A 27566-nucleotide genomic window follows, 5' to 3' on the forward strand; every position below is an offset into this window, starting at 1 on the left:
GATCTGTTGTAATAAATAAAGCCACTCATCTGAAAAACTCCATTCCAAACACTACAGTTTATTACATAGCAAGCATGACCCTCCAGGTGAAAGCAAAGGCCCCGAAGCCACCCGCCGTGACAATGTTTCACGTGGACAAAAGGGGCCTTCCGGGAAGTCTGGTGGGCGCCCCGCGGAAGGGTAGGGACAGGACTGCCTTTTGTGACATGCACCTTTCCACTGGGACCATTACAAGGGGGAGTGAGAAACAAATGAGATAAAATCTCAAACTACTTCTAGTTAAGAACTATTTAACTTGTTCTAGTTGCTAAGAGGGCATATTTAAAATGTAAATAAAATAAGTAAAAAGCAATGTACCTTTTAAGACTAAAGAAATTACAAAGGATGTTAATTTTTTTAAGTTATCATGTTAAGAAAACATGATGAAATCAGACAGATAATTTAAAAATTACTAATTGTCAAGGTGTCTTCATCCCCAAATGGTCTAAGAGGACATTTGTAAAGTAATTTGTTCTAGATATTCTTAAAAATCTGCTTTCAGAGTCCCACCGGAGCCCCTCAACTCCAGCCATGTCCCTTTCAAGGCAGACTATCAGCGCAGAGTTCGGGGATGCGCAGATGTTTGTGGTCGCAAAGGAATGGCCGGTTTCTCCAGGACCTGGCATTCGGCTCCTTACTTAACATCCACGGCAGGGGTGCTCTGCGGACCCTCTTGCACAGGGCACGTCGCCAAGGAGTCTGGTCTGGTCAACTTGAGTCTTCTGCCAGTTTTACCACAAAATACACTTTCAAATTCCTGAAGTCAAGAAATGATCACTTACATACAGAATTTGTCAACATCAAAGACATTTAAGACATAAAAACTACTATGTTTAGAAACACAAAAGGTTGAAATGAAGAGCTGTACTTCAAAATATATAGTTAGATTAAGGTGTCATTCACAAACTTAGGTCACATCTTGTAAGGGGGTATATAAAATAAAAATAGAAATTCAAACATTTTTCTCAAATGCAGTTGACTGCTGACCAACATGGGTTTGAACCATGGGGGTGCACTTCTATGTGGATTTTTTTCAATAAATACAGTAGAAAGTTATTTGGAGATTTGTGAAAATTTTAAAGAACATTTTCTCTATCTCACTTTATTGTAAGAATACAGTATACAATACATGTAACACACAAAATGTGCTAATGCTTATGTCACAAAAAATGTGTGACTGTTCATGTTACTGGTAAGGCTTCTAATCCAAATAGGCTATTAGTAGTTACATTTTTTGGAAGTCAAAAGCTATATGCAGATATTCCACTGCATGGGCGGCTTAGCCCACCAACTCCCACCTGGTTCAAGGCTCAGCTGTAGTTACACTTAACTCTATTTTTATTTGGTTTTCCAAGAGATTCTCAAAATGCCGTACCATGTTATGAAGCCACCTTCTATTTAAAAACAGCCATATCTGTATGTTATTTTTATTGTGGTAAAATATACATTTTACCATTTTATTTGTGAATATTCAATTCAGTTGCATTAAGTACAAACTACAGCGCAGCTATCAGCACCATCCAGTTCCAGAACTTTCCACCACCCCACCCACACACTCTGGACCCATTACATCCTCAGCCCTGAGCATGTGTGTTTTCCACGCACAGAGGTGGGGGCTCTGTGGCAGGCATGGCGTTGGGGCAGTCTCTGTACCCACAGAGAGAGCCCTGCTGGTTTTGGCCTTGTTCATGGGGCTTGGCCCCTATGTCTCTTTAAAGGGCCAGGATCAGACCGACCAGTCCTGAGCACACAGGTCAGCCTCAACCTCCCCAGAGGAGACAAGTGCGTGCAGGTAGCAGGAATCTCATCAGCCTCTGGGCAACAAAGGATGCCAGACATGCAAAACAATGAAGGTGGGACACCAGAGACGCTTCTGTCTCTGATAATAACTGGCAAGGAAAGAGGACACAGGAGCCATTACAGATTAAAGACGTTTCGGTTAGCTACGTTTGGATCCTGGTTCATGTCAAGTGCAGGAAGACAGCCATGAGCCAATCAGAGAGATCTAGATGGGGATGGTCCCTGGAACGATACGATGTGTGATCACACTTTTAAACAGCCCTCTCCTTTCTAGAGAGACGACGAGGAGTCTGGAGCCGCTGTAAAATGAGCGAGTGAAGGTGGCAGGGTGGGAAGGTGCAGCTGGAACAAACTGTGCCTGAAGCTGTTACGAGGACTGCTTCTGTTCTCACGCTTTTGTGTACGCATGAATTTCCCTAAGTCTTTTTAAAAGTAAAAAAGCATAGCACTCTTACACAATTAGATCTAAGTTAATGTTTTTATTGTAGTAAAATATATACAATGTAAGATCCATTTTAACCATTTCTACCTGAAGTATAGCATCCGGCACATTCACCCCGCTGTGTGGCCATCGCCACCTTCATCTCCAGACACACCGTCCCCATTCAACACTTGCTCCGCATAGGCCACCCAGCCCCTGGCGCCCACCTCCCACTTCCTGCCTCTACGGATCTGGCTGTTCTAGTACCTCCTGTAAGTGGAGGCTCACAGAGTCTGTCCAGTTGTGTCTGGCTTACCCTACTCAGCGTCAGGCCCTTATGGCCCATTCGTGCTGCCGGAGGGTGAGGGTGTCCTCGTGTTTCTGAGGATCCCTCCGTGGTATGGAGGGACCCCACTTTGCTCGCCCATTCATCTGCTGGACACCCAGTTGGTTCCACCTTTTGCCGCTGGGATTGATGCCGCATGAACACTCACCTACAAGCATCCATTTGGGCCCTTGTTTTCGATTTGTTTGGGGTCCACCCAACATGAACTTGCTGGTCACGTGGTAACTGTTTACCCTTCTGAAGAACCACCAGACTGTTTTCCATGGCGGATGCACCATTTACATCCCACCAGCAATCCCAAGGTGTCCAGTCCCCTTATCCTCTCCAGGACTTGTTATTTTCTGGGTTTTGATGATAGCCATGTTTCATGGATGTCACGTGATATCACTGTGGTTCGATTCGCGTTTCCCTGATGATCAGTGATGCGCAGCACCTTTTGTGTGCTTGCTGGCTATTTGCTTAACTTTCATGGAGAAATGTCTATTCGAGTCCTTTGCCCATTTTTGAACTACACTTTCTGTTGCTGGGCTGTAGGTTTATATTTAATTCACAGGAAGGGAAGTTACTGCCGCTGGTTTAACCTCCGAGTCTTGGGACCGGCTGGCACTCTGTCGCCTGGTACTATAGGCACACCTCAGAGATGTTGCAGGCCAGGCTCGAGACTGCTGCAGTGAAGCCAGTGCAATGAAGTTTTAGTTTTCCAGTGTGTATCCAAGTTATGTTCACACTATACTGTAGTTTTTAAAGTATGCGACAGTACCATGTCTAAAAAAAGTACACACCTTTTAGAAAAAATACTTTATTGCTAAAATATGCTGACCATCTGAGCTTTCAGCGACTTGTAATCTTTTTGCTGGCAGAGGGTCTCAACTAGCTGATCGGGGGGGTGGTTGCTGAAGTTGGGGCGGCCACAGCGAGCTCTAAACCCAGAACTCAGAGAAGTCGCTGCACCAGCTGCCTCCTCCTTTACTGTGCTGCCTCTGGAGCTGTGATGCTGTTTGGTAGCATTTTACCCACAGAACTTCTTTTCAAAAATGCAGTCAACCCCCTGCTGCTGCTTTATCACCTGGTTTCACCTCACATTCCAAATCCTTACTATTCCGACGGCTTCCACAGCATCTTCAGCAGGAGCGGATTCCACCTCAAAGCACCTCCCTCTGCTCGCCGTGAGCAGCTTGTCGTCTGTTCCGGCTTTGCCGTGAGACGCGGCAGTGCGGTCCTGCCCTCGGGCCCCACGTCCGACTCCAGTTCTCTTGCTGTTTCCACCAGACCTGCGGTGACATTCCCTACTGGTCTCAAGCCTCTAATTTGTAAGAAACATAATGTCTGCACGGTGCATTAAAGCGATAAAACAGGCTATGCCCACAACACCTATGCTCTGAAGCCGCAGCTGTGCATCAATATACCTGTATTTTCTTACCAAACTTTCAAAGGTTTTAGGATCTCAGTGCAACATAAGATAAACCACATTTTGGTAATTTCCTATATTCTGACACCCAAAGCCCAAATATGAAGTATTTGTCTACAGCTGAGAAGGTAGAATTTAGCTTTGAGAATAACTAAAGGGAAGTCAGAAACAAGAAAACAATCATTTCTCAGATATAACAAAGTACTTGGAGAGATTTTCTTCACACACACACGAGGTTGGCCGGGTGTCCGTCTTTATTCCGAGTGGTTCGGCCAGAAGGGCTGAGCAGTGGCTCTGGGCTCTCGCAGGGTCCCTGGAACGGCTGCGAAGAGTGAGACCGCAGACCTCCAGTGCCTGCACCCCAGCCGGAGGTAAGCTTGCAACTGCTGGCCCACTCTCAGCAGCATCCATTTTCAACAAAACGTAAGAGAAATAACTAAGGCTTAAGGATACTTACAACACCCTGAGATGATGTCTGGCCAAAACTCATGGTCACATTAGATTTGTAAAGCTGAGAATGCCAATAACAAAAATAGTATTTCTTAATAGGAAAAAGATAGATGGTTCCAATCACACGTCAGGACATTATACCAGGAAGTCATGAAGAGGAAGACAGCTGGGGCTGTCGGTACGGAGGTAAGAGGGGTGGAAGGCAAAGGGTTAAAAGAAACAGACACAAACAGGCAGGATGCTGGGAACAAGGGCACCCGCACAGGGGGCAAATCTGAGACAAAAGAGCAGGTCTGATCACAGCGAATGATCTCAAGCTGACATAAACAATTTGCCAACAGGGAATGTATATTTTTTCCAGACACAGACTCTAAGAAAATTGACCACACAAGAGGTCACAGTGGAAGTCTCAACACACTGAAAGACTGCTTTTTTATACAGATCATCTTCACTGATCACAGTGTGGTAAGTGTGAGAAACAGACATAAAGCTGTTCTTAAAGACAGAAACCCCTACGCAGATGGAAAAGAACCAATTCCTAGAGAATTCTTATGTTGAAGAGGCAAACAAATGAAACTGTAAGATATTTAGAGACAATGAAAACCTTTGAAGACATCTATTTAGATGTTTAGAGATAAATAAATAAAATGCTTAGAAACACCCTAACCTGTGGGAGTTTTCAAAAGATCACTACAACAGAAATCTGCTTTAAATGCACAGATCACCTTATACCATACACAAAAACAAACTTAAATGGGTTATAGACCTAAATATAAGACATGAAATCATAAAATTCCTAGAAAACATAGGCAGTAAACTCTTGAACACTGGCATTAGTAATTTTTTTAGGACATGTCTCCCCGGGCAAGGGAAATAAAAGCAAAAATAAGTAAGTAGGACAACATCAAACTAAAAAGTTCTGAACAGCAAAGGACACCAACAAAATACAAAGGCAACCTAGGGAATGGGAGAAGATATTAGTAATGATACATCTGGTATCAATATCCAAAATATATAAAGAACTCATATGACTCAATACTAAAAAATAAACAACCTGATTAAAAAAGGGTTAGAGGACCTGAGCAGACATTTTTCCAAAGAAGACATACAGATGGCCAACAGGCATGTAAAAAGATGCTCCACATGGCTAATCAGGGAAATGCAAATCAAAACCATAATGAGGTATCACCTCACACCAGTCAGAAGGGCCACTATCCCAAAGGCAGAAAATAACAAATGCTGGCAAGGATGTGGAGAAATGGGAACCCTCTTAGATTGCTGGTGGGAATGTAGATTGGTACAGCCACTGTGGAAAGCAGGAAGGAAGTTCCTCAAAAAACTAAAAATATAAATACCACTGGACCCAGTAATTCCACTTCTGCGAATTTCCCCGAAGAAAACAAAATCACTAATTCGAAAGGATTATACACCCCTATGTTTATTGCAGCATTATTTACAATAGCCAAGATATGGAGGCAACCAGAGTGTCCACCAATACATAGATAAAGAAGAGGTGGTACATATACACCGTGAAATATTACTAAGCCATAAAAAAGGAAATATTGCCATTTGCAACAACATGGATGGACCTAGAGGAAGACAAATACCTTATGATTTCACTTATATATGGAATCTAAAAAAACAAAAACAAAAACAAATGAACAAACTGAAACAGACTCAGACACAGAGAACAGACTGGTGGTTGCCATGAGGGGGGATGGGCAAAACAGGTAAAAGGGGAAAAAATTAGTGAGGATGTTTGACACCTGATCTGGGTGATGGCTACATGAATGCATACACGTGTCAAAATACATGGACCTGAACACTAAGATTTGTGCATTTTATTGTATGTACCTCAATAAAGCAAACAAAAACAAAAGGAACATATACCATTGATAATTTTTAGACAGCAATTAAATGCCCAAATGACAGTATTTTGGATTTATTGCATTAAACAAAAAGATATCATTAAAATTTTTAAAAAGAGCTTTAGAAAATTAGGAAAATGAAAATAAATGAACTTTTAACTCAAGCCACCAGAAAAAATAAAACTTAAACAAAAAAAGAATGAGGCTTTAAAATAATTAACATAAAAGCAAATTATGACAGAAAAAGCACAACCACTGTCCCCACTGCCCCCCCAAAGACAGCAGAGCAAAACAAGCCCAGAAGCCGGTTCTTATGCCCAGGGCAGCCAAGGGTGTCAGAGATTGGGGTACAGACAAGGATCTAGGGATGACACAGGGCAAGGGGGCATGTGGTTGGACAGAGAGCTGCAGAGTAGAAGCCCTGGTGCCAGAGGCTGGCCCAGAATGCCACCAGGAGCTGGCAGGCAGCCCCAGCTGGAAGCCAAAGCCCGGATCCCACCCAGAAGGGTGGAGGAGGCACCCCCGGATGCCCACAGTGAGACCCCTGGCTCCTTCAGCACCCAGCTCCAGGACTGGCGTGCATGGACGGGGGCAGGGAGGCTGGGGGTGGGTCAGCACCGCTGCCCCCTACACCCGTCACTGGCTAACAGGGATGTGGCCGTCAACGGCTATGGGAGAAAGGAGAGAGATGATTCCTTTGCACTTTGCAGCTAAGAGAGCAAGGAAACGGGTGGCTGCCGGCAGGGTGAGGGGACCCAGAGTTCCTGCATGCAGGACAGCAGTGGGGACGCGACGGCACGTGTGCACCTAATAACCTGGTCCTGCAGGAAAAGCAGGCAGTGGCGGGGCAGGGCAGGCCTGCTTCAGACGGGGCGGGAGGGGAGGCCCAGTCCCCAGAGCCTTGCTGAGGCTCACACTCATGACTCCAAACGTCATCTCACAACCACATTACCCTGGATCATATCCTGACTGGGAAAAAAGCTGCACAGGATATAACTGGGGCAACAGGCAGAATCTGAACACTAGCCTTGAATCAGATAATAGTATTACAATGATGCCGAATTTCCTGATTTTTGAGCCTTGTACTCTGGTTATGTAAGATCGTGTACTTATTCTTTAAAAATAAACACGTAAATACTGGTAAAGGGACATGGTGTCTGCAATTTAATATCAAATGGTTCAAGAAGATATATAAGGAGGGAGATGGAGTGAGAGCAAATAGGGCAAAATGTCAGCCCCGGCTGCTGGGACAAACAGGGTGGGCATACATGGAGCTCTCACTACTTGCAATTTTTTGTAAATTTGAAATTATATCAAAAAATTTAAGTCACTGTAAGTAAAGGCCATCATCTGAATTCAGAATTCTGCAGACATCTGGCCTGATCACTTCAAAATCTTAATGCCATAAGTGACCGTGGGTAGAGCAGGATTGTTGTGGCTTAGAGAGACTTAAAACTATGATTAAATGCACTGCCTAATCCATGGATGGATGCTGATTGTGGGGAAAATATCAAACAGCTATAAACATCATTTTTAAAACACTTTGGGTTATGTGAGTGTGGCCAGGTACTCGATGACGAAGGAGAAAGACAATGAGTTGGATGGAGCTGGACCCTGACCCTCGAGGCAGGACAGGGCTCTAGGTTTTAGGAGGCAACCTCACGGTGTCTGTCTGAGCTCACAGGGCACTGGGTACATGAGGAAGCGCTACTGGGTGGGGCACAGGTGTTCGCGGCACTGGTCCATTAGAAAATACAGAGTGAGCCATCCATTTGCAGACAACACAGAGCCCTGCAGACTCACTGACCAGCCTACTGGCCCCGAATGCCCGGCTGGGAGCAGCCGTGGCTCACCGCCCACTCTGCCCTCCCCAGCCTCGCCCCACCTCCTGGCCCCAGACTGAGTGGGTCCAGCCCCGCTCCACGCACCCTGCTCTCAGCGGCCCAGTGACCTCTGTGACATGCCATGCCAGCAGGAGCGAGCCACACAGCACGAGCACCGGGGAGCCAGAGGCCTGAAGGGGTGCCTGGCTGCCAGGAGACCGTGGCCAGGGAGGCCGTCGTGGGGCCTCTCCCCTTAAGGGACTCAAGAGCCCCTCCTGGCCTCTCAACCACGTCATCCTCCTCTGAACTGCTGGTGGGCCGACCCTGTTTCCTCTGAATGCCCAGAGCGACCTTCCCTCTGCGTCTTCCGTGCACCCGTGGCTGCCTAGCTTGCTTCCTAAGTGCAATTCCCCTGCTGTTGCCAAATAAACTCATTCTGCCATAAAATAACTGGCTGTTTAATTTTTACGGTTGGCCTGTGGCTCCTGCCTGAACCCCCCCACCCCCAGGGCGCCCTGGACAGGGACCCAGGAGGCCCCTCTGCAGGAGGCCCACATGCGCCAGCTCCCTCCACGGGGTCTGCCTCATTCAGAGTACCCCCAAGCTTCTTGAACAGAAGCCTGGCAAGAGTAGATGCCTGGAATGAAATGTGTTTTAAAGTCATTTAAGAAAATCACTTGAGACTCTCATGACTGTGTCTTTAAGAGAACAGCATTCGCGCAGGCAGAGGGGAGGTTACAGGGCAGGTGGCTCCCGAGCAGCCTGCCTGGCGTCAATACTGCCTGTTTCTTGATGGGCCTTAGAACCTGACCCAGAAACAACTTACAAGTCCAATGTCATTAAATTTCAGAAACACCCAGGAGGCTTAATGTATACATAATATGGTATCTCTAATTAACCTATTTAATCGGCATAGATACTCGATTTTCTGTTGTGAGCACCTTCATCATATTTGAATGAATTACATCAACAATACCACTAGGTACACAGAAGCAAACATTAAGCCATTTTTAAAATATAAAAGCTTTATTAAACCAATAGTCTACCTCTAACAAATGATATTGAAGAGTAACTGCATTATAAACAACTATAATGATCCAATTAGAAGAAATCTGATAAAGTGTTGCTCTAAGACGCAGCCAAACATGCGTTGGAAGCAAGGAAGTCGATGGAGTCACGTGACTCACAGGGCGTGAACGCCATGTGGACACAGACAAGGGACACCCAGAGGACAGAGTCTGAGCGCACAGTGCAAGCAGGCTGACCGCGGCGCTCCCGGGCCTCCCAGGGGCCAGACTTGGAAGGCTCTTCGCAGAGATTCTGCGCCCACTGTGCCAGCCCCCACTCAGCCTCCCGTCAGCCTCCCTGCAGTCTGTGCAGCGGCGTGACAGCGAGGGCAGGGGACAAAACTAGGGCACTAGGCTCACTTCACCAGGGCCTCGCCACGCATCCTGGGCATCAGAATTCTGGGCCAGCACCTGGAACCAAGGTCCCCCAAGGCAGAGCACAGGACCCAATAAACGCCACAGCACACCTTTTACCTGAACCCCCAGAAAGGGTTTCACCCACACCAGGCATTCGGCCCGCGGGAGCCAAGCTTGCCCCTGGAGCCTGAGAGACAGGGCCAAGGCTGTGCGGGCTTACTGAGGACCAGGCGCCCAGCCGGAGCCCCCAGAGGTCCCCAGGCACCACGCCCGCAAGAGCGTCGCTTCTCTGCCTTCTTAAAACGGCTGACGTCCAGGCTACTAACTGGGCGTTTGTCTGCCCCTATTTTCTTTTGCTCTTTTTACTTCATCCCTTTCCCAGAGTTTCCTGAAGGCAAAGGCATCTTCCAGGCCTCTGAGACCAAGAAGCCCTGACACAGACCACTGCCCGGAGCAGGTGCTCAAGCTGCTCTCTGGTGACACTCAGTCACTCCTCTGTCACTCTGTGGACAAACCTGGGCTGCCGTTACCACTGCGGCAAGGACGGGCCATGCTGCTCACAGGCAGGCTTTGTTCCTGCTGGACTCAGCATCTGACCCAGAGTCCGAGGGACAACGCAGCTCAGGGGATGCGTGTGTAAGAGCGCTGAGGGCTGCGGCACTCTGACATGCCGGCCCACTCACTCACCTTTTTGAGAGCATCCCCATGTCTCTCCTGAATGTATTTCAGGAACGCCGTCGTCCACTGCAGAGTTGTTGCCTTATCAGTCTCAGCGTTGCAGAACGGGACTAAAAGGTTCAGCTCATCACAGCAGATGCGGATTCTGCGCCTACAATCAAAGTCCAGGGGAGCCACATAGGGCGGCGGCAGCGGGAGGGCAAACCAGGGGCCCAAGGGCGCACAGTGCGCAGCCACACAGACCTGCCGCCCCGGGAGCTTTCCCTGCCCACTTCTCACTGCCAGGAGACAGGGACAGGCTCAAGTCTGGACCAAGGACAGACTTGGTCACTTTTCTGGGCAGGTCACTGTTTCACCCAACACACTGAGCTGCCCTGATACAATCCTAAGGAACGAACTCACACCAAAGAGGCACAGCTTTGATTCTCCAAGGGGCCCTGGTTCAAAAAGGGCCACAGACCAGAGCCTTTTAATATCCCAAACCTGGTCTTTCAAGAGAGAGGAAGACTCAAGTCGTGATTTAAATTATTAAACCACTTTTGACTTTTACACGTTCCATTCGGTAGCATGTCACGTCCTATACAAGCTGACACTGAGCTACTCTCAATGTGGCTCTTGTTCTCATCTTCCCAACTGCACACTTAGAACTTTATGTAGAAACTTGCAAGGGAGAAACAACAGCCGGCACCTCCCAAATACTCCCTAACTTCTAGGCACTGGGCCAGAGGCTCCTTACACAGCAGCCTCTTTACCCCTCATCTCAAGTCTATTTGGCAGATAGTATCTCTATTTTAGAGGAGAAATTCCAGACTGGAGGCGAAGCGTTTGCTGAAGGTCGTTAAACTAGGAAATGGCAGAACCGGAATTCAAACTTTCACTGTCAACAGATAAGGGTTTTCACACAGTATGTATTTAGTAAATGTTTATTAATGTCAGAGTAGGAAAAACGTCCTTTATAGTTTACAGTGAGTTAGTGAAGTCCTTCAGTTAGAGTGTGTGTACATGTTTAAGGTAATTGGCGAGCCAGCTAGCTTTAATACATCCCTTTGAAAAGAAATAAATTGCTTTACTTTGGCACTGGGGCTCACAGACTAAAGATGTCTTGCTCTGCTGTATTTCCTGAGTCTAAAACGGGAACTGGTACAAAGTACTCAATAAATGACCAAGTTAATCAATTTCATATTAGGGGAACACGATGAAAAAACCCAGCTACAACAGAAAGAAATTAAGTACCTTCTGATTCTACAACAGTACAAATAAACTCTATAGATAAACAAGCTGAAGTTTTAACCTCCTCTTTCCTCAACATTCTTTAAAAAAAACAGCAAGACTCAGCGGTCCGCTGTGAGCAGTGCTCCCGTGGCAGACCCCCGTCCTCGGGAAGGCCCGCTCGTGAGGCTGGTCCCTGACTGGCATCTGGGAACTCAGATTCTGGGAGGGTCCCCCCTCCATTCGTTAGGAGGGGCTCCCTGCTTGTGCAGACAGTAAGGCTCTTGTTGAACACCGGCCTGCCTTCCACTCTCCTTCCAGAGGTGCGGAGCCTGGCTGCGTGCCAGGCAGGGAATGCCTGCATGGCTGCTCTGTAAGGTCTCAGGGCACAGAGCCTCCAGGTTCCCTGGCTGGCGCTGGCAGAGGCAGGCACGTGGGGGTGACCGCGCTGGCGGCCTGTGTCTGGGCCCCCCGATTCCTCCCTGCTTGCCTCTGCTGAGCTGTTCCTCTAATGAATCAACACTATGAGTCCCCCCACTGCATCATCTAACTTGGGAGGTATCTTGGGGACCCCGACCTACCTAGCAAAACAAAGGCAGTGTTTATTCTTGCCAACTTTCCTTCCCTTTGAACACAGAGATGGCTAAGCTACTGCACGCAGTAGCCATCTGCCGTCAGTAGTAACTGCGACAGGCTTGGTGGCCCGGTCCTTACGCCACAGCCATTACCTTCTGTCTCTCTCCATGCGGTTGTGCCGCTCCCTGCGCTGAGACCGCCCTCCTGGCGGCCCACTCTGCGCCTGCTCCCCGAGGCTCGCCTGTGAGGACTCCACCGACTGCCAGGCATCCTGTGTGGCAGCAGAACCCTCGCCCACATTCTGGATCTCTCCCAGGGCCCTTCGCTGTACATCCATATCTGGCTGGTGGATTCTGCTCCGACTCCTCTTATTGACCGCTTGCTTACATAGCGCTTCTTCTTTGCAAAGACGACAAAAGGGCATTTAAATTTTTTCCTTGTTAACTTATCCCCACAAATGCATTTTCAATCCAAGATGTAAATCTGGGAGGGGCACCCAGAACTGAGGGAAGGGCCAGGCTGCACGATTCCACAGGAGCAGGTCGTGCCAACCTCCAGGCCACAAAACTGAACCTAAATCTATGGCTACACTGAAACATTCCCAATACTGTGTAATCAAAATGACCTAGTCAAAGTCCCCGTTTTTTGTCAACAGGTGTTAACTGTCACCTATATTAGAGAAATCCAGCACTTTTTGATGCTTCTCATATTCAGAAAGGAAACAAAAGCTAAAAATACTTCTCCAAAATATTTTCTTTATATACAATCATTCTGACAACTCATGTCCTAACTGCAATACTCAGAAGAGGACAAAATCCAAGTGGCTTAAGATCAATTACGCCTACAAGCAATTCTTCTCCCCGTAAGTGACGTAGTCTCATCATAGCTTTTATTTATGCTACAGAAATATGTCAAATTTCCATCAAGCAGAGAACAGCAGGCTTCTGAGTAGTGCGTGTGGTGATGCACACTGCCCAGATGCCACACAAGGCCACAGCCTCTACAGAGAAAGGATCACTTAACACAGCTGCAGAATGGTGATAATTTTTCAAGGGAGATACAGAGAAGTATCACCAGGATCGGTAACAGGAATTACTCCTTAAGATGAGTACTCAGCACAGGTACTATTTTAACATTAGTCTTTATGCCTTACAAATGTTAACATAAACCTTTGCATAAAATGTCACCGTCACAAGGAAACACAGGGAGAGCAGTAAATGCTCCATCGCTGTCCTGCGTCCCTCAGCTCTTGACAAGCTTAGTGTGAGCTGTGCTATTTTGTTGGGTAACTTGAGAAACCATGTGTTTCCAGGGAAAAGGGATTGAGAGTTCATTTTTGAGGCGAGCAAACTGCCTTCAGCAGTTTATTTCTGAAACTCCACGTCACCCCGTGACCTCTTGCTCCCCTCACTGCTCTGCCCAACTGCAGATTGTCTTCTAAAGCTTTTAGCAGGTTTCAGACTCCTGCCTCACTCACGAGGTATAAATAAGGGGAAAACCTATTGTGTGCTTCCAGTAACTTGAAGTGTAAATTTTTCTGTTTACTGACATTACCATTAAGAAAAAGCAGCCTTCAAATTCATTTTTCCCATACTCAGTACAAATATGCAATAGAATGTTCACAGTGAAGTGCCTGGGGAAAGGGGTGGGAAAAGGACCCCTATGATGCACACACACTGTCCTGAAGTGCCTCTCCCTCCCGGATCCAAGGTCACAGTGACATGAGGTACAAGGCTCCAGCAGGACGGGGAGCCCCGGCACCTTCTGCCTCATCTTACCTCCCACTTTAATCCAAACCTGCTCAGGTAAACCTTTGTTTCTACCACCCAAAGTCTGTTTCGTGGATTCAGTTTCTTGCTGATAACAGAAAGAAAATGCTCTAGGCAATCCAATATCCTGGTGCTTGGCAGCTTCAAGTATAGCACATGAGTTACCAGAACTCTGCAGAAAAAGGAAGCAACAGGAACTTTATCAGCAGAAGACTTAATCTCCTCCTTAATACACAAATAGACGCACTTCTAACAAATAATGTCACATCTGGTTTGTATGAAATTCCAAGCTAAGGTGCACACAAGCATTTAAAAATATTCCCAAACCACATAAACACTCGATTTTAAGAGTTTATTAAGCTCCAAGAAAGAAAAAAAAAAATCCGTGGGAGTCAACTAAGATAAAACTTACCCATTCAATAAGGAAAAGAGCAAAGCTTCACAAACCAGTTTCCCTACCTGTGTCTGTGGAAGACTAGCGTTCCCACCAGCAGAACAGGCATTTGCAGTGAACAGAGGGTACGTCAACTGCAAGGCAGCTGCAGCCGCGGTTTTATTTTTCACGGTTGTGCATTTGTTTTGTTGCTGATGAAGAGGAACATTCACTAAGTCGGATGGACGTCGAATAAGAGTTACCAAACTGCCGAGACAAAAGAAACACGGAAACAACGTGTTTAGAGCACGTGGCAGGGAAGTTTCCAGAAACACTTCAACTGCTCACTACCACACCGCAACGTTAGATTTTCCAGATAGGAGCTGGGACCTGTTAGGAAGTCTCCATGACTGTCCCTGAGTGGGGCATGGACAAGTTCAAATCGCCTCCGTCACAGAGGTCAGTGGCACTGGGTGTCGTCTTACTTATTCCTTCTTTCCCACCACACCTCCTCTTCTCTCTCTCTCTCTCTCTCTCTCTCTCTCTCTCTCTCTCTCTCTCTCTCTCGGCCATCCTTCCAAATCTGATGGCTGAGGGCAAAAACCACAGGGTGGGGACGGAAAGCGTCCCTGGGCGCGCACGAAGGGCTGGCAGTCTGGCTGCAGGGTGAAGCTGAACCTCATATTCAAAGCTTCACAATATGCACTCGGCTTCCACAGGGTTGCACCTCCGCCCAAACCCCGGGCAACATAGGGGGAAGCAGAGACGTCTTCCGACATTTGGGCAGGTAATTTGGGGAAAACCTTTAGTCTTCAGGAGCATCTGTACACTTCTCTCTCCTCCATGTGGACACCACCCTCAAGAGTGCACACAAGAGGTAACACTTCAGGGGGGCACTTACTACTCGGAAGTACCTGCTTGCTGGCATTGCACAGACCGCACGACCTGTCAGGTCAGCCCCCAGGCCCACTGAGGTCTGCTCCCTGTTAAGATGCCAACCAGGAGGCTGGTGGCTTTATACGGGGATCCCCTGCACCTACACCCAGACCCAGCACGGCCTGCTCCCTGCTGAGACCGGCGGCGGCCAGCCCGGGGCCCCGGCTACGCTCCTGCCTACCAGCAGGGAGAGGCTGGCGGGCGCCTGGTCTACACCCCTTCCACGACCCGCCCGCCCGCGCCCCGGCACCCACTTGTTGAGCGCCACGCCCGACTCGGGGGGCTCGGCGCTGCGCGGGGCGGGCGGGGGCTCGGCGGGGGCGCTGTTGAAGCGGTCCTCCAGGCGGACGCGCACGGCCGACTTGGCCCGCGCTTCGGGAGCGCCCTCGGCCCCCGCGTTCTCCTTGCCGTCGGCCTTGGGGCGGGCGACGCCCGGGCCGTTGGCGCCTGGCGTTTTCTCGGCCGCGGGGGGCGCGCCCGCCTCGCTCAGCAGCATCATGCGCAGCTCCTGGAAGTCGACGTGGCCCAGGCAGGGCGCCGCGCCCGCGAAGCCGCCGTCGGCCAGCGCGGGCGGGCACAGCACCGGGTACACGGGCGCCGCACCGCCCGCCGCCGCGCCGCCCGCCGCGAAGCCGCCCGGCGCTGCCGCGCTCGGCGCCGCCGCCAGGAAGGCCGAGCCGAGGCGCGCGTCGAGCTCGCCGTCGGCCGCGTCCATGTGCGAGCAGAGGATGTGCTGCAGCTGCGTGTACTCCACCTCCGTCATCTCCACCAGGCTCAGGTCGGTGGGCGCGAAGCTCAGCCCCGCCTCGCCCGGCGCAGCGTCCGCGCTCTCGGGGCCCGCCGGCCCGCCCGCCTGCGGCGGCTCCCGCGGCCCGGGGCCCGACATGCCGGCGCCAACGGCGGCGCGCGCGCAGGCGGGCCGGCGGACGGGCCGGGAGGCCTGCGGCGACGTTGGGGGCGCGAAACCGCTGGGCCCGCAGCGCGCCCGCGCAGCCCCGCCCCCAACGGTAACCCCACCCCCTGGCTGCCCCGCCCCGCCAACCGCCCGCAGCCAGCTGGGCCCCACCCTGTCCAGGCCCCGCCCCCGTTAGGCCCCGCCCCCGCGCCTCGGCCCCGTGCCTCCCCACAGGCCGCGCGCGTGCGCGAGGACCGCGGCGGGGCTGAAGGCAGCAAGGGCCCGCTGTCCGCAGGGTCCAGGCGGTCAGTGTTCACGGGACCCAGACCACCGCTGACTAGTCCGAATTTCCACAAGTCCCAGATGCCCGGCCTGCTGGGTAGTGGAGAACATTCAAGAGGCATCTACCCCAGTAAGGCTCCATGGGGAGTTGACAGCGCCGTGGGTGACGTGAGGTCCCCCTTCCCAGCATGCAAGGGGCACGTCTGTGACCCTGACTAGGCAGACGAGACAGCTTCCCCAGCACAGGTGTGACCAGGCGGTCTGCAGCTAGGTGCAAACGACCACACCTGGTATTCTGGAGTTCACCCTAGAACAGCGGAACGTGGGTGCCATCAAGTACCGGCCAATGAATTAGATTTTTAACAGCTTTCCTGAGATGTATTGCATATACCACAGGTTCTCCCCTTAAAGTGTCCTGTCGGCTGTTGCTATTGTGTCACACGGCAGCACAGCCAATTTTAGAACGTTCCATCACTCTGAAAGAGGGTCCCCAGAGTTATTAGCACTCCCCAGCCCCCCACCCTCAGGCAACCCCTCATCTCCTTTCTGTCTCCATGGGTCTGCCTGTTCTGGGCATTTCATATAAATGGCATCATGCAATATATGGTCTTTGAAAGAAATATTTTTGCAGGTTCAAAATAATTATTGTACCCGCCTCTCAACCCTTGTCCCATCTCAGCCCACAGGATGCCCAGGAACCAGGACATTCATATTTGGGATGCTATTCATTTCTCCTGCAGGGCCTTTTCTTTGAACAAATATAAGATCATATTATGCATGCGATTTCATAATTTGCCTTTCTTTTCCCCCCTTAATGTGTTCCCCGTAGGGAAAAGATGGAGTACTCAGCAAAAGATAACAGGAGAGCTCATCAATCATTAAGAAAAAATTCACTTAGAACACTTCTTTTTACACACGAAACACAAAAATTAGTTACAGATGTCTGAAATACCTAAACTTAAAAAGCAAAGTTATAGAAGCACTAAATATATAGAATCACATCAATAAAAATCTTAGACGATTCTAAGCATGGCACTAACACAGACCGTGATGTGCACAGAATCACTGGGGTCTCGTTACAAAGCAGGTTGCAAGTCAGCAGGGTGGGGTGGGCCCTGGAATCCTGCCTTTTGAGGAGCCCAGCTGACATGTGCTCTGCCAGGCAGAGGATCCCACTCTGAAGAACAATATCACAGAAGATGATGCAATTTATGGTGTTTAAAAGAGAAAATAAAATCAAGATTATATTCAATTTGGCATTTCACTTATTGGAAATGAAGACCACTGGCAGCTACAATGTTTTTGTTTCTTAGTTGAGGTGGAGTCCTTGCAGATAGCCCTCTGTTATTTAGACATGAAGGAAAGAGGAGTCTGGCTTTCCTGGGCTTATGTTCTAAACAAAATGTGCAGAGAATACCAAAAATGCTTTTCCAAGCTCTCAGCACAGCTCCAGGTGGCCCTGACCTCCCCCTCGGAGGCCTTAGCTGAGAACCCTGGCTGAGGATTCAAGCCAGTCCAAGTGAGCAGGTAGGCAGTGAGAAGGACCCCGCTGTGCCAATCTGCTCAGAAGCTGGGCTCCTCGGCAGGATGCCCCGTCGCCAGGGCTGGGGGCACTCAGGGAGGGCCGTCTGTACTCCTGGCTTCCTGCTGGGCCTCTCTGCCCCCTTCCCTCTGCCCATCCTGCTCCAGCAGACTCTGAGCTCCTGCCTCACAGCCACCACCTGTCCGATCTCCTTGCGGTCCTGGACCCAGATAAGGGCAGATGGTGGGGAAGCAGGTGTGGCTGGAGTGTCAGGGGCCAGCGGTCAGGAAGCCCCGAGATGTGCATCTTGCATTCGCTGCGAGTTGTGTCCTTCGCCCTCCAGAGGGAACAAATATTGGGAGAATCTGATGAACCTGTGTCATAGATGTGATTTCAGTTAGCTGCTTTGGGGAATTTGATTAAATACTCTGTAACTGATACCTAAATATTTGGAGATTTTAACTTTGTTAAATATTTAATTTGGTATGTGTCTGATTTGCGGTATTTAAATACTTAAAGAAATATTGTTTAGTAGATTTAAAGAAGTAAGAAATGGGACAGTGAGGGTTTTCCGCTTGCCCCAGAGCTCCTCAGCCACTAATGTGTTAAGCGCACGGTTCTGGCCAACTTCTTTGAGCTTCCAGGTAAATTAAAGTGCGCGTGAGCGTGAGCTCGTAGAAGCAAGATGGGTTCCGTGATGGGAGTGACAGGAGCCAGGAGCTGAGGGAGGGTGGGCAGGCTCTGCAGTGAACGCTCGCTAAGTGGCCACGGGAGGAAGCCGGCAGGTGGCAGGCCCAGCGTGGAAGGAAATCCCGAGGGAAGGCCGGCAGCTTGGCCCTCACTGGATCTGGGGCCCAGGCCAGAGCTGGACAGCCTCATCTGCTGCATTCCTGCACCCACTTTGGCTTCTTAAACCAAAGGGAAGTGTTCAGTTATTACTGTGTAATGACAGATGTGCACGAGGACCTTTTCTGAAATTAAAGAACCAGCCTCTGCAGAGCAAAAGGATTTGTCCTATCCTAGGAGAATAAAGATGACTCTGTGGACCCTTCTGGAAGTTGAACTTTCCTTTTTCCTCCTGCTGTGTGGGTGCCGGTGTACGTGCTGGCGCGGGGTAGGACTCGCCTCTGGTAGCTGCCAGCCAACACCCCACTTGTGTCTGGATTGCTGGGATGTCGCATGCCGGCACACTCCATGCTAATGGCTGCACAGCCACCGCTGCCACAATCAGATGGCTCCCTGGGGTGTCCCCTGGAGGCCACCTGCCCTTCACGCTGGCACCCAGCCTGCTGTCCACCTGAGCCTTACCCAGCAGGCACTGGTAGAGGCCTCCAGCTGGTGGCCTTGGGTCCGGCCTCTCCCCCTCCATGGAGCTGCCACTGTGGGCAGGGCCTCAGGGTCCCTGCATTGACTGAAGGGCATGTAGGTAGTTCCTGGTTTGGGCAGTTATGAGTAAGTCACCATGTTTGCTTACAGATTTTTGTGTGAGCACAAGCCTTTATTTGTTCAGGGCCATTTCTCAACCTTTTTAAAAAAGTTTTCCCCAAGAAGCCTCTTTAGACTTCCTTTCCTTAACTGGCCTCCTCCACCACAAGGTCTTAGTGCCACAGATATGCAGCGTGCCTGCCCCTTAGGGGTGTTAGGTCCCCATTGGTAATGCGCACTGTTGGAGTAAACGTCCCCAGGGGACTGCTGGGCTGTGTGGGATGTACCTGGAGAAGGCCAAGGGGACTGACCCCGGCCCTCAGGGGCACCTCCTCTCCCACTGCAGCCTGGCTACATCAGAGCTGCAACGGGCGGCTTTCTGATGTGCAGCACATCACACACATTGGTGGGATCTGCCATGGCTGAACCCCTCTTCTTTTACTAGCAGAGCCTGACTGACACCCTGTGTGACACAGCCTGGCCAGTAAAGAATAATGTTTTAAAAGGAGACACGAATGTGGAGACATAAGCCCTGAGCAACGTGAAAACGTGACTTGACATGCCCTGCCAAGCGGTCTCCTCCACGGGCAGCCTCCTAGAACAGCGAAGGGATAATGTGATGCCCTGGCAAGGGAGCCTTCTTGCAACCATGAGGGCAAGAATTACAAGTTGAGGACAGCAGAGCAGGGGACCCTCAGTTACACGGCCAGCCACATGGGGGCTGCTGGCCCCAGGCTTCTGTGAAGCATGCCTACCCAGAACAGTTCATGCCTGATCACTGCACTTTACAGTCTGCACAGGGAAACCCATTTCCTTGGTGACACACTGGCAAAGGGGGCCAGGAACACCCTCAGCAGCGCCTGCTTCTGGAGGCACCACTTGGCAGCCTGGAATCTTGGAGCACCTACATTCACCCTATGTTCTCCACAGCGGCACCTCACAGAGCTACAGGGGGGCTTGGCTTCTCTCAGGAAACATAAGCCCTCTGAGTAACGTGAAAATGTGACTCACGCGTTTGATGGACACTTGGTGCTTTGGGATGTGTCCAGGATAGAGCGAGTGAAAAAACCACGAGTGGTATAAAACCCTGATTTGGTAAAAGAACAGAGGAGAGAGCAGAGTAAGGGGAAATGTTTGAAGCTGCAGTTACCGCCGGGTGTCCTCATGGGGCCGTAACACGCAGGGACCACACGGGACAGCCATTCACAGCCTGAGGCCAGCAGCTTCCAGCGCCCAGGTGGCTGACTAGGCGCACACATGGGCGCTGCCTGTCCCCAGTCCTGCCCAGGCCCCAGCACAGTCTCCACAGCTGGCCCCACCCTGGGCACTGCCTCTCCACCTGTGCCCGCACTTGTGTGGGGCGGAGGCACCCATGCCTTGGAGCGTTCTGGGCAAAGGCTCAGTCTGTCTTCCCTCATAGCTGCCTCTGCAAAGAGACACTGAGGGGAGGAAGTCCCCACGGAGCAGTTGCAGCCGGGCACTGGGCTCTCTTGTCCAGGGGCCTCTCCAAGGGGCAAGCTGGCTGCTGGCTGGCCATTCAAGTTGGACGGCTCCCTAGTCAGGTTTCTGGAGAGCCAGTCCCAGGGGCATGAGGGTGATGGGAGACAAAGTGATGGGAGGGATGGGTGATGGGATTGATGCAGGGGACATAGGGGACTGCGGTGGGACACGGATGAGATGGACAACTCTGGTGCCCTGGGAGGGTTTGGAGGAGCGCAGAAGGCCAGGCTCTGGAGTGGATGCAGAGGAGGCCAGGTGAACCCGAAGACTGGGTGTCAGCACAGTGGTCCCCTCCTTTGGGGTGCTGCTCTGACCACAGCTGTGGGCAGGGACCCTGTGCTCTGGAGCCGCCCTGACAGTGCACCTAGGCACCTGTCCTGCAGAATCCAGACTTCTCTATGTGGCCGACTTGCTAGGCGCCTATCTGCGCACCTGAGGCATGGGTCACCCCACTGCACTCGCGGTGGAGCCCCCCGGCTTTCTATGGCCCGGCTGGGAACCGGGCTCACATTGTAGAGGGCTGTGGGGGCACATGTGGTTGCAAAGCTCAGTTCTGGCACCTGGATCAGGAGATCCAGGCCAAATCGAGCGGCCAGCAACTACTGCCCCCGGTGCCTGCGTCCACACTACCAGCCCCACTCCTGCAGCTCCCTAACCAGCCCGCTCACACCGGACGCTCCTCTAAGCCCCAAGGCAGCGGTGGGGACTGAGGTGGACGCTGGGGAGGCCTCCTGCCACTTGTGCTGCCCACCCTGCTTGGGACTCGCACTGCCTGCCTGCCCCACGGCACCTGCCACCTTCTAAGCCCACACTCCCCATCACTTTCTGTGGCAGCCTCAGGCTTCTGCTTCTCATGATCCCAGACCCCCAGGTGCAGCCGTAGGTGAGGGCCCCCGACTCAAGGGTGGGGGCTAGATGCACCAGCAGTGAGCTTGGGGAAGGGCACTGGGCCAAAGGGCACCCTTGCCCATGCCATGTCACCTGGCTGAGGGTGCGGATGCCAGACGTGGGTGTCCCACTTCAACTTCCCAACAGGAAAGAGGCAAGTGATGACCCAGGAGAGAGAAAACCTTCTGTAGTTGTTTATTCTACTTCAAGTAACAAAATCTATGAAGTTCCATGTGTTAATGTACAGTGATATAATACTTTGCAATATAAAATACAATTTACAGAAATTTCTATCAAGTAAACCTAAAGAAACACACTTGATTTTTACATTTGTGTATTTAAATTAGAAAAATTTGTTTTACATGTAAAAAAACCCTCACATCGTATTAGACTTTGGAACTTGACACCATGAATGTAATGTAACCCGCTGACGCCTGGTTTGTAATCATCACCCCACCCAGATCGCTAAACTCTCAAGGTTTTCCGAACTTGAATGTTTGTGCTAGAAAGTGAACAACATGTAGTGATGCGCCATGGAATAACAGACTCCAAAGAACAAATGAAATTCTCTAATTTTATACTTGCAAAAGTAAATTTATGAAAATATAAAAAAATTATCAAAGTGTATTTGTACAATTAAATAAATTAGCCAGGCTCTATTTCACACTTCAGAAGTACTTGGAAAAACACATGACTGAGCAGTTACTGTGTTTCACAGTGAAAGCTTTCTAGTCTGTAGTTCTTGAACTTCTAGTATCACTATTCCCCATCTCAGACTTTATACAAATATTGTTCCATTTTCAATGACAAACTCTAAAATACATCACCCCACAAATGGAAATCTGGGGCTGCTGCACTTTTCCTGGGATGCGTCGCTTGCAGATGCTGCCCCCCTTTAGGTACACCTGCTGGGTTTATTTTCTCCATTTCTGTAGGCTGGTAAAATATAAACATTTTTCAATGAATTGTTATTTAAAATGCAACGGTTTATACTCAGATGTTGCCTTTAATCGTCTTTGGAAAAAAATGTATTGAGGTGACATATAAAAACTGAGCAAAACTAAGAAATATTTCCTGGTTGAAATTTGCAATTCAAATGTCTGACAAAAGAAGAACGCATTGCGAGCTTCGGGTTCTGGGTGAACACTGCCCGTGGCCCTCGCGGGGAGCCCGCTGAGCCTGTGGGAAAGGCTCTCGGCGCGGGAACGCAGATGAGATGTCCGTAGAATTATGGCTCTAAGGTCCACTGAGATTCCCTTAAAACTTACTACGGTCAAGTTACTGGAAAAGATAACTTTATAATCTGAAAAAGCAATATGCTTTTGTAGACATTTTCCCATTTCGGTAATTTCAAATGGAAATGCTGAGTTCTTAGTTTTTCTTTAAAAAAGTATCAGAGTTGTAAAGACGTGAAATTCTGTAAGAAACCGTTATACACGAAATTACAGTAACGTTTGCGGCCCCGCGCGTTCCACGGGGCATCTGCGTCCGGCCAGCGCGGGCTCCCCGGTGCGCACGCCTGACCCGGCTCCGCAGCGCCGGCCGGGCCGCTAGGTCTGGGCGGCGGGGTCCGCCCGCGGGGCCTCGGCCTTCGGGTCTCGGGCGCTCTCCCCGCTCCTGCTGCGGTCCCTGCGGTCCCTGCGCTCGCGGGCCTTGTCGCGGTCCCGGTCTCGGCTCCGAGACCGCTCCCGCCGCCGCTCCCGGTTCCGGCTGCGCTCCCGGCTCCGGCCCCACTCCGCGCCGCGCTCCCGGCCGCGCTCCCACTCGCGGCCGGCGTCCCGCTCCCGGTGCCGGCCGCGCTCCCAGTCCCGCTCCCGGCTCCACTGGCGGCCGCGCTCCCGCTCCCGCCGCCGGTCCTCCAGCGCCCGGCCCTGCCGGCTGTCCGGCGGCGCGGCCACGGGCTCCTCCAGCGGCTTGTCCTTGGGCCCGGCCTCGAAGCGCTCGCGCGGCCTGCCCTCGAAGGGCTGGGCCCTGTGCTCGTGGCCTCTGCCCTCCCGGAAGTCGGCCTCGGGGCCCTGCGCGGGCGCGCCGGCCTCGTCCCAGCGGTCCTGCCTGTGCTGCGGCGGGTGGCTGGGCAGCTCGAGCAGGGGACGGGGCCCGGGCTTCAGCACCGGGGTGGCCTGGCCCTGGAAGTGGAACCGGGAGGGCGCCGGCTCACTCTTCTCAGGGAAAGGCGCAGACCCCCGGGGCCCAGCAAACTGCAGGGGGGCAGGCGCCCTTTGGTTTGCAAATCTCGGTGGGGAATTTACCCTTTGCTCTTCGAACTGCTGGGGCTGGATTCCCCTGGGTCCTTGCATGAATCCAGGTGCTTGGCCTCTGGGCCCTTCAAACTGACCAGGATGGGGACCCCGGGCAGTTTCAAACTGACCGGGATGCGGCCCCCTTGGGCCCCCAAAATGGCCAGGGGGTGGGCCTCTCTGACCTCCAAACTGGGAGGGATGCGGGCCTCCCCGGGGTCCTTTAAACTGAGACAGCAGAGGCCTCCTTTGGCCTCCAAACTGGAAAGGCGCAGTGCCTCTATTTCCCATGAACTGGGCTTGTTCTGGTCCTTCAAACTGGGCGGCCGAGCCAGCCAGCTCGCTATACGGCGCCTCCTGGGCCTCCCTTTTCTCCCCATGCGGGTCCTTGCGTTCTTCAAACTGGGGCAGGGTTGCTGCCCTGGGCCCAGGAAGGTGAGAGGGGGAGGGCCCCCTGCTGTCCCCATAGGGAGTTGGCCCATGTGGCCCTGAGAATAGGGAAGGGATGGGCCCCTTCTGTGTCCCGAATCTGGCCGGTGGAGGCCCGCGCGGCCCGTCGTTATTGGAAACGATATTCTCTTCTGAAAATGAGGGGACTGGCCCCCTTGGTCCTGGGAAACTGGGGCCATGAGGCCCGGACAACCCAAAAGTGCGCGGTGCAGGCTCGCGCTGGCCCTGACATGGGGGCGGAGGGCCCCCTCCTTTCTGTCCAGGCAGGGGGGGCACGGCGGCCCCCTCACAAGGCCTACACTGTGGCTCTCTGTCTCCCTCGGTTTCAATGGCTGGATGGTCACTATTTTCAGCAAACTGGGCATTTCGTGGGTCCTCATACTGGGAGGAGCCGAGAGACTTTTCCTGAGGTGTGAAGACTGGACTCGAGAGAGGACCTCTTCCTCCAGCATTAAAATTCTGCCCCTCCTGCAGAGGGAAATCTGGCTGGAAGGAGGTGCTGGGGGGCGTGGGCAGCAGGACCTTACGGGCAGGCCTGCAGGCGCTGTCCCTGCTGGCCAAGGGGGCGGCGCTGTCCGGGAGCTGCTGGCCATCCTGTGAGTGCTCACACCGGGGGCCATCCTGCTGGGCCGGCAGGGGGGCCTCCTCCCCAGCCGCCCACAGCCGAGGGGCTGACTCCTCCTCCTTGGCCGGTGCAGGTGCCTCTCTGGTTGGCGGGGCGCTGCGCGGGCTGCTGCCAGGGGGCTGGGGGCCCGCCTCACTCTCAGTCTCTGCAGCCAGACGCCGGGCCTGCCGCGGGTCCCGGCTCTGGCGTAGGTCAGGGCTTGGGCCGGCCCCCTGGCTGGCAGTGGGGAGCACGGCGGGCTGGCTGGCTCCCGGCTGCTCTTGCAGGAACAGCTCAGCCTTAGGCCCTGATGACTTTGGCGGGGGTGACATGAGGGCGTCTGACACAGAGAAGTGGGCCATGGAGGCCCCAGCAGCGGCTCGCTGTTGCCGCAAGGCTGCTTCCTGCTCCTCCACTTGTCTCCTCTGCTCCTCGATCTGTTTGTTGAGCTCCTCTATCATTTTCTGCTGCTCTACCAGTGAGGCGGGGGTGACAGCAGCGGCATATTCGGGCCTCTCCGCGGAGCTGCCTCGGACATCCGCACACATTCTGTTGGGCAGGTCATCAACTGTAACCTTGGCTTCTTCTAAGATGGTCTCGTCCTCCGGGTCATAGGCCACGTCCTCCCGCTCAGCTGACTCCGAGGCCTGTTCTGAGTCGCGGTTCTTCCCTCCCTCGCCGAGCTGAGTGTCAAAGGCTCGCTCAGGACCGTACTCCTCCTCGGGGTCATATGGCCTGTCATCCTCCTCATCCTCCAAGGCTCTGTCCTTTGCAAACTGGCCAAACTGCTGGACGATCGGGTCCAGTAACGGCGCTGCAGGCAGTGCGTTGTCAGCCTCAGGGTCTCGGGCGGCTGGGGCAACTCCCACAGGCTCTTTGGTGGGGGGATCAAACGACTTCTTCTTCCCAAAGAGAGTCTGCAGGATGTGCTCCAGGGGCGAAGCTGTTTTTGAGCTGGAGGAAGTGATGGAGGAAGCGGCTGCAGTAACTGTGGCTGACGTGGTTGATGCTGTGACGGTGTTTGTGGCTCCTGGTTTGAGGGATGACAGTATTTTTAACACTGATGAAGCAGCTGGTGCCACTGGAGGCTCTGGAAGAGGGGGCGGTGGTGGTGGAGACCCGGGGGGCGTGGCACCCATAGCTGTGTCCCCGGCACAGGGCTGGTATTTGGGGGGCTTCCTCTCGGGCTGTGGGGCTGTGGGCATTTTGGGGTGTGCCAAGACATCCGCCTCTTCTTGGGTCTGCAGGCGGGCCCGCTTCTCCTCCACCTTGTCTAGCTCTCCAGCATTTGAGGGACGCTTTATTTTCTGACAGATGACTAACCCAAGGATTATGTTTGGACGTGGTGATTCAAGACCTGAAAAACAAAATCGTTGTGCAAATTTCAGAGTTGATTCAGCCTTTGTCCTTCAGAGGCAAACCTTAATAAGAATGGTAGTGGATAATTTAATAGGCGGAAGGAGAGATTCTGTAGCAAAATAAAACAGGTGTTTGAAGAGCTTGCAAAGACTGAACATATCGCACCCGACTGGGCTGTTAACAGGGAGCAATGAACTGCCGAGTCACAAACCACAGAACCAGACTCCCGATTTGTGAGGGAATTCATCCCAGTTGTCAGAATTTGTGTTATAGATTTAAAATTGTAAAATGCCAAAGCAATAGTGTGGTAGAGGAGGTGGAGCAGGGCCACTGCAAATACCCAACACGGGCTACCTACAGGGAGCAAAGCACGTGGCACTAGGATGTTTTTACACAAAATCTCAGCCAGGCTTTCATCTGGCTCTTGCTACACAGCAGGAAGGTAACACTCCTTTCTGTCTTTAACTTATGAATTGCAGCACAAAAATTAAGCTAAATACACTAATATTAAAGGTGGATTAGGGACCATTGTGCAGTCAATTATAAATGATCAATACACACACGCCATGAGGTAAGCTCATTAGTTGCTGGTATCAAAATTACAATGAATATAAAAAAATCATGCTGACTGAAATGGCTAAAATAAATGTTCTTTTAGGTTGAGAAAGAAATCCAGTGAGTATTAACTTATCACAAGCTACCTAATGCTCGAGTCTTTGTAAATATAAGACATGGTGCTGATGCAAAGCACTGGGGCATTCAGAAAACTGGTAGTAAGAACAGACCACATGGGAAACACAGTGGGACTGCAGGGCACAGCACAGTTCTTAGATGATTTCTTTAAAAACTGTTATTTCAAACATTCTTAGACTGCGGTACATTATTTTAGGAACACTAATATGTCACTAATGATCCCCCACTCCCTCCCTCACCAAAGGGGGAACAAAAAACCCATCACCAAACAGTAGTTTAGGGAGAAACAATATACAAAGACAGAGAGCTGGTTTCAATAGAAGGTATTTAAATTAATCAAACTGTGTGAATTCAGCTTATAGATAATTCAACATTATTGTGGTATATGAAGATATACATGCCATATATTGTTTTCAAGTTACAGAGAAAAGAAAGCCAGCACTGTTTTCCCCATTCTTCCTCTGGTTTTAAAAACGATCACAAATCACTCATTTTTGGACACCGTTACGTAGCTGTAGGATGTCTGCTCATCCTCCTGAACTCTTAACAGACATGGGTGGACAGCCTGAGCACGAGGGCAGTAGAACCCCA

At 51.4% G+C, this 27566-nt stretch overlaps 2 protein-coding genes across 10 annotated transcripts in view; both read right to left on the reverse strand.

Moving 5' to 3' along the window:
• Window positions 1-38: 38 nt before the first annotated feature.
• On the reverse strand, window positions 39-16093 carry TCFL5 (transcription factor like 5). 6 transcript variants are annotated; one of them, XM_036901770.2, is made up of 6 exons: window positions 15375-16092; window positions 14271-14451; window positions 13821-13983; window positions 12195-12438; window positions 10267-10408; window positions 39-796 (listed from the first exon to the last, which is right to left on the reverse strand). In XM_036901770.2, the coding sequence occupies exons 1-6, from the start codon at window positions 16004-16006 to the stop codon at window positions 674-676; spliced, it is 1485 nt and encodes a 494-aa protein (XP_036757665.1). In that variant the 5' UTR covers window positions 16007-16092; the 3' UTR covers window positions 39-673. The 6 variants fall into 6 exon arrangements, with proteins under 6 accessions (XP_036757665.1, XP_036757664.1, XP_057359129.1 ...); XM_036901769.2 differs by having other exon boundaries at window positions 12195-12441; window positions 15375-16091; XM_057503146.1 differs by lacking the exon at window positions 39-796 and adding an exon at window positions 3494-3877 and having other exon boundaries at window positions 15375-16093.
• A 5718-nt stretch (window positions 16094-21811) lies between these two features.
• DIDO1 (death inducer-obliterator 1) overlaps window positions 21812-27566 on the reverse strand; it is a 49584-nt gene continuing 43829 nt past the window's right edge. For all 4 annotated transcript variants that reach the window (XM_036901756.2, XM_036901759.2, XM_036901758.2 and 1 more), the window contains one exon: window positions 21812-26280. In XM_036901756.2, coding sequence (XP_036757651.2) covers window positions 23183-26280 — 3098 coding nt within the window. In that variant the 3' untranslated portion in view covers window positions 21812-23182. The remainder of the gene's footprint in view (window positions 26281-27566) is intronic.

The sequence above is a fragment of the Manis pentadactyla genome, chromosome 5 (assembly GCF_030020395.1).
Source record: "Manis pentadactyla isolate mManPen7 chromosome 5, mManPen7.hap1, whole genome shotgun sequence".
NCBI classification, from domain to species: Eukaryota; Metazoa; Chordata; class Mammalia; order Pholidota; family Manidae; genus Manis; species Manis pentadactyla.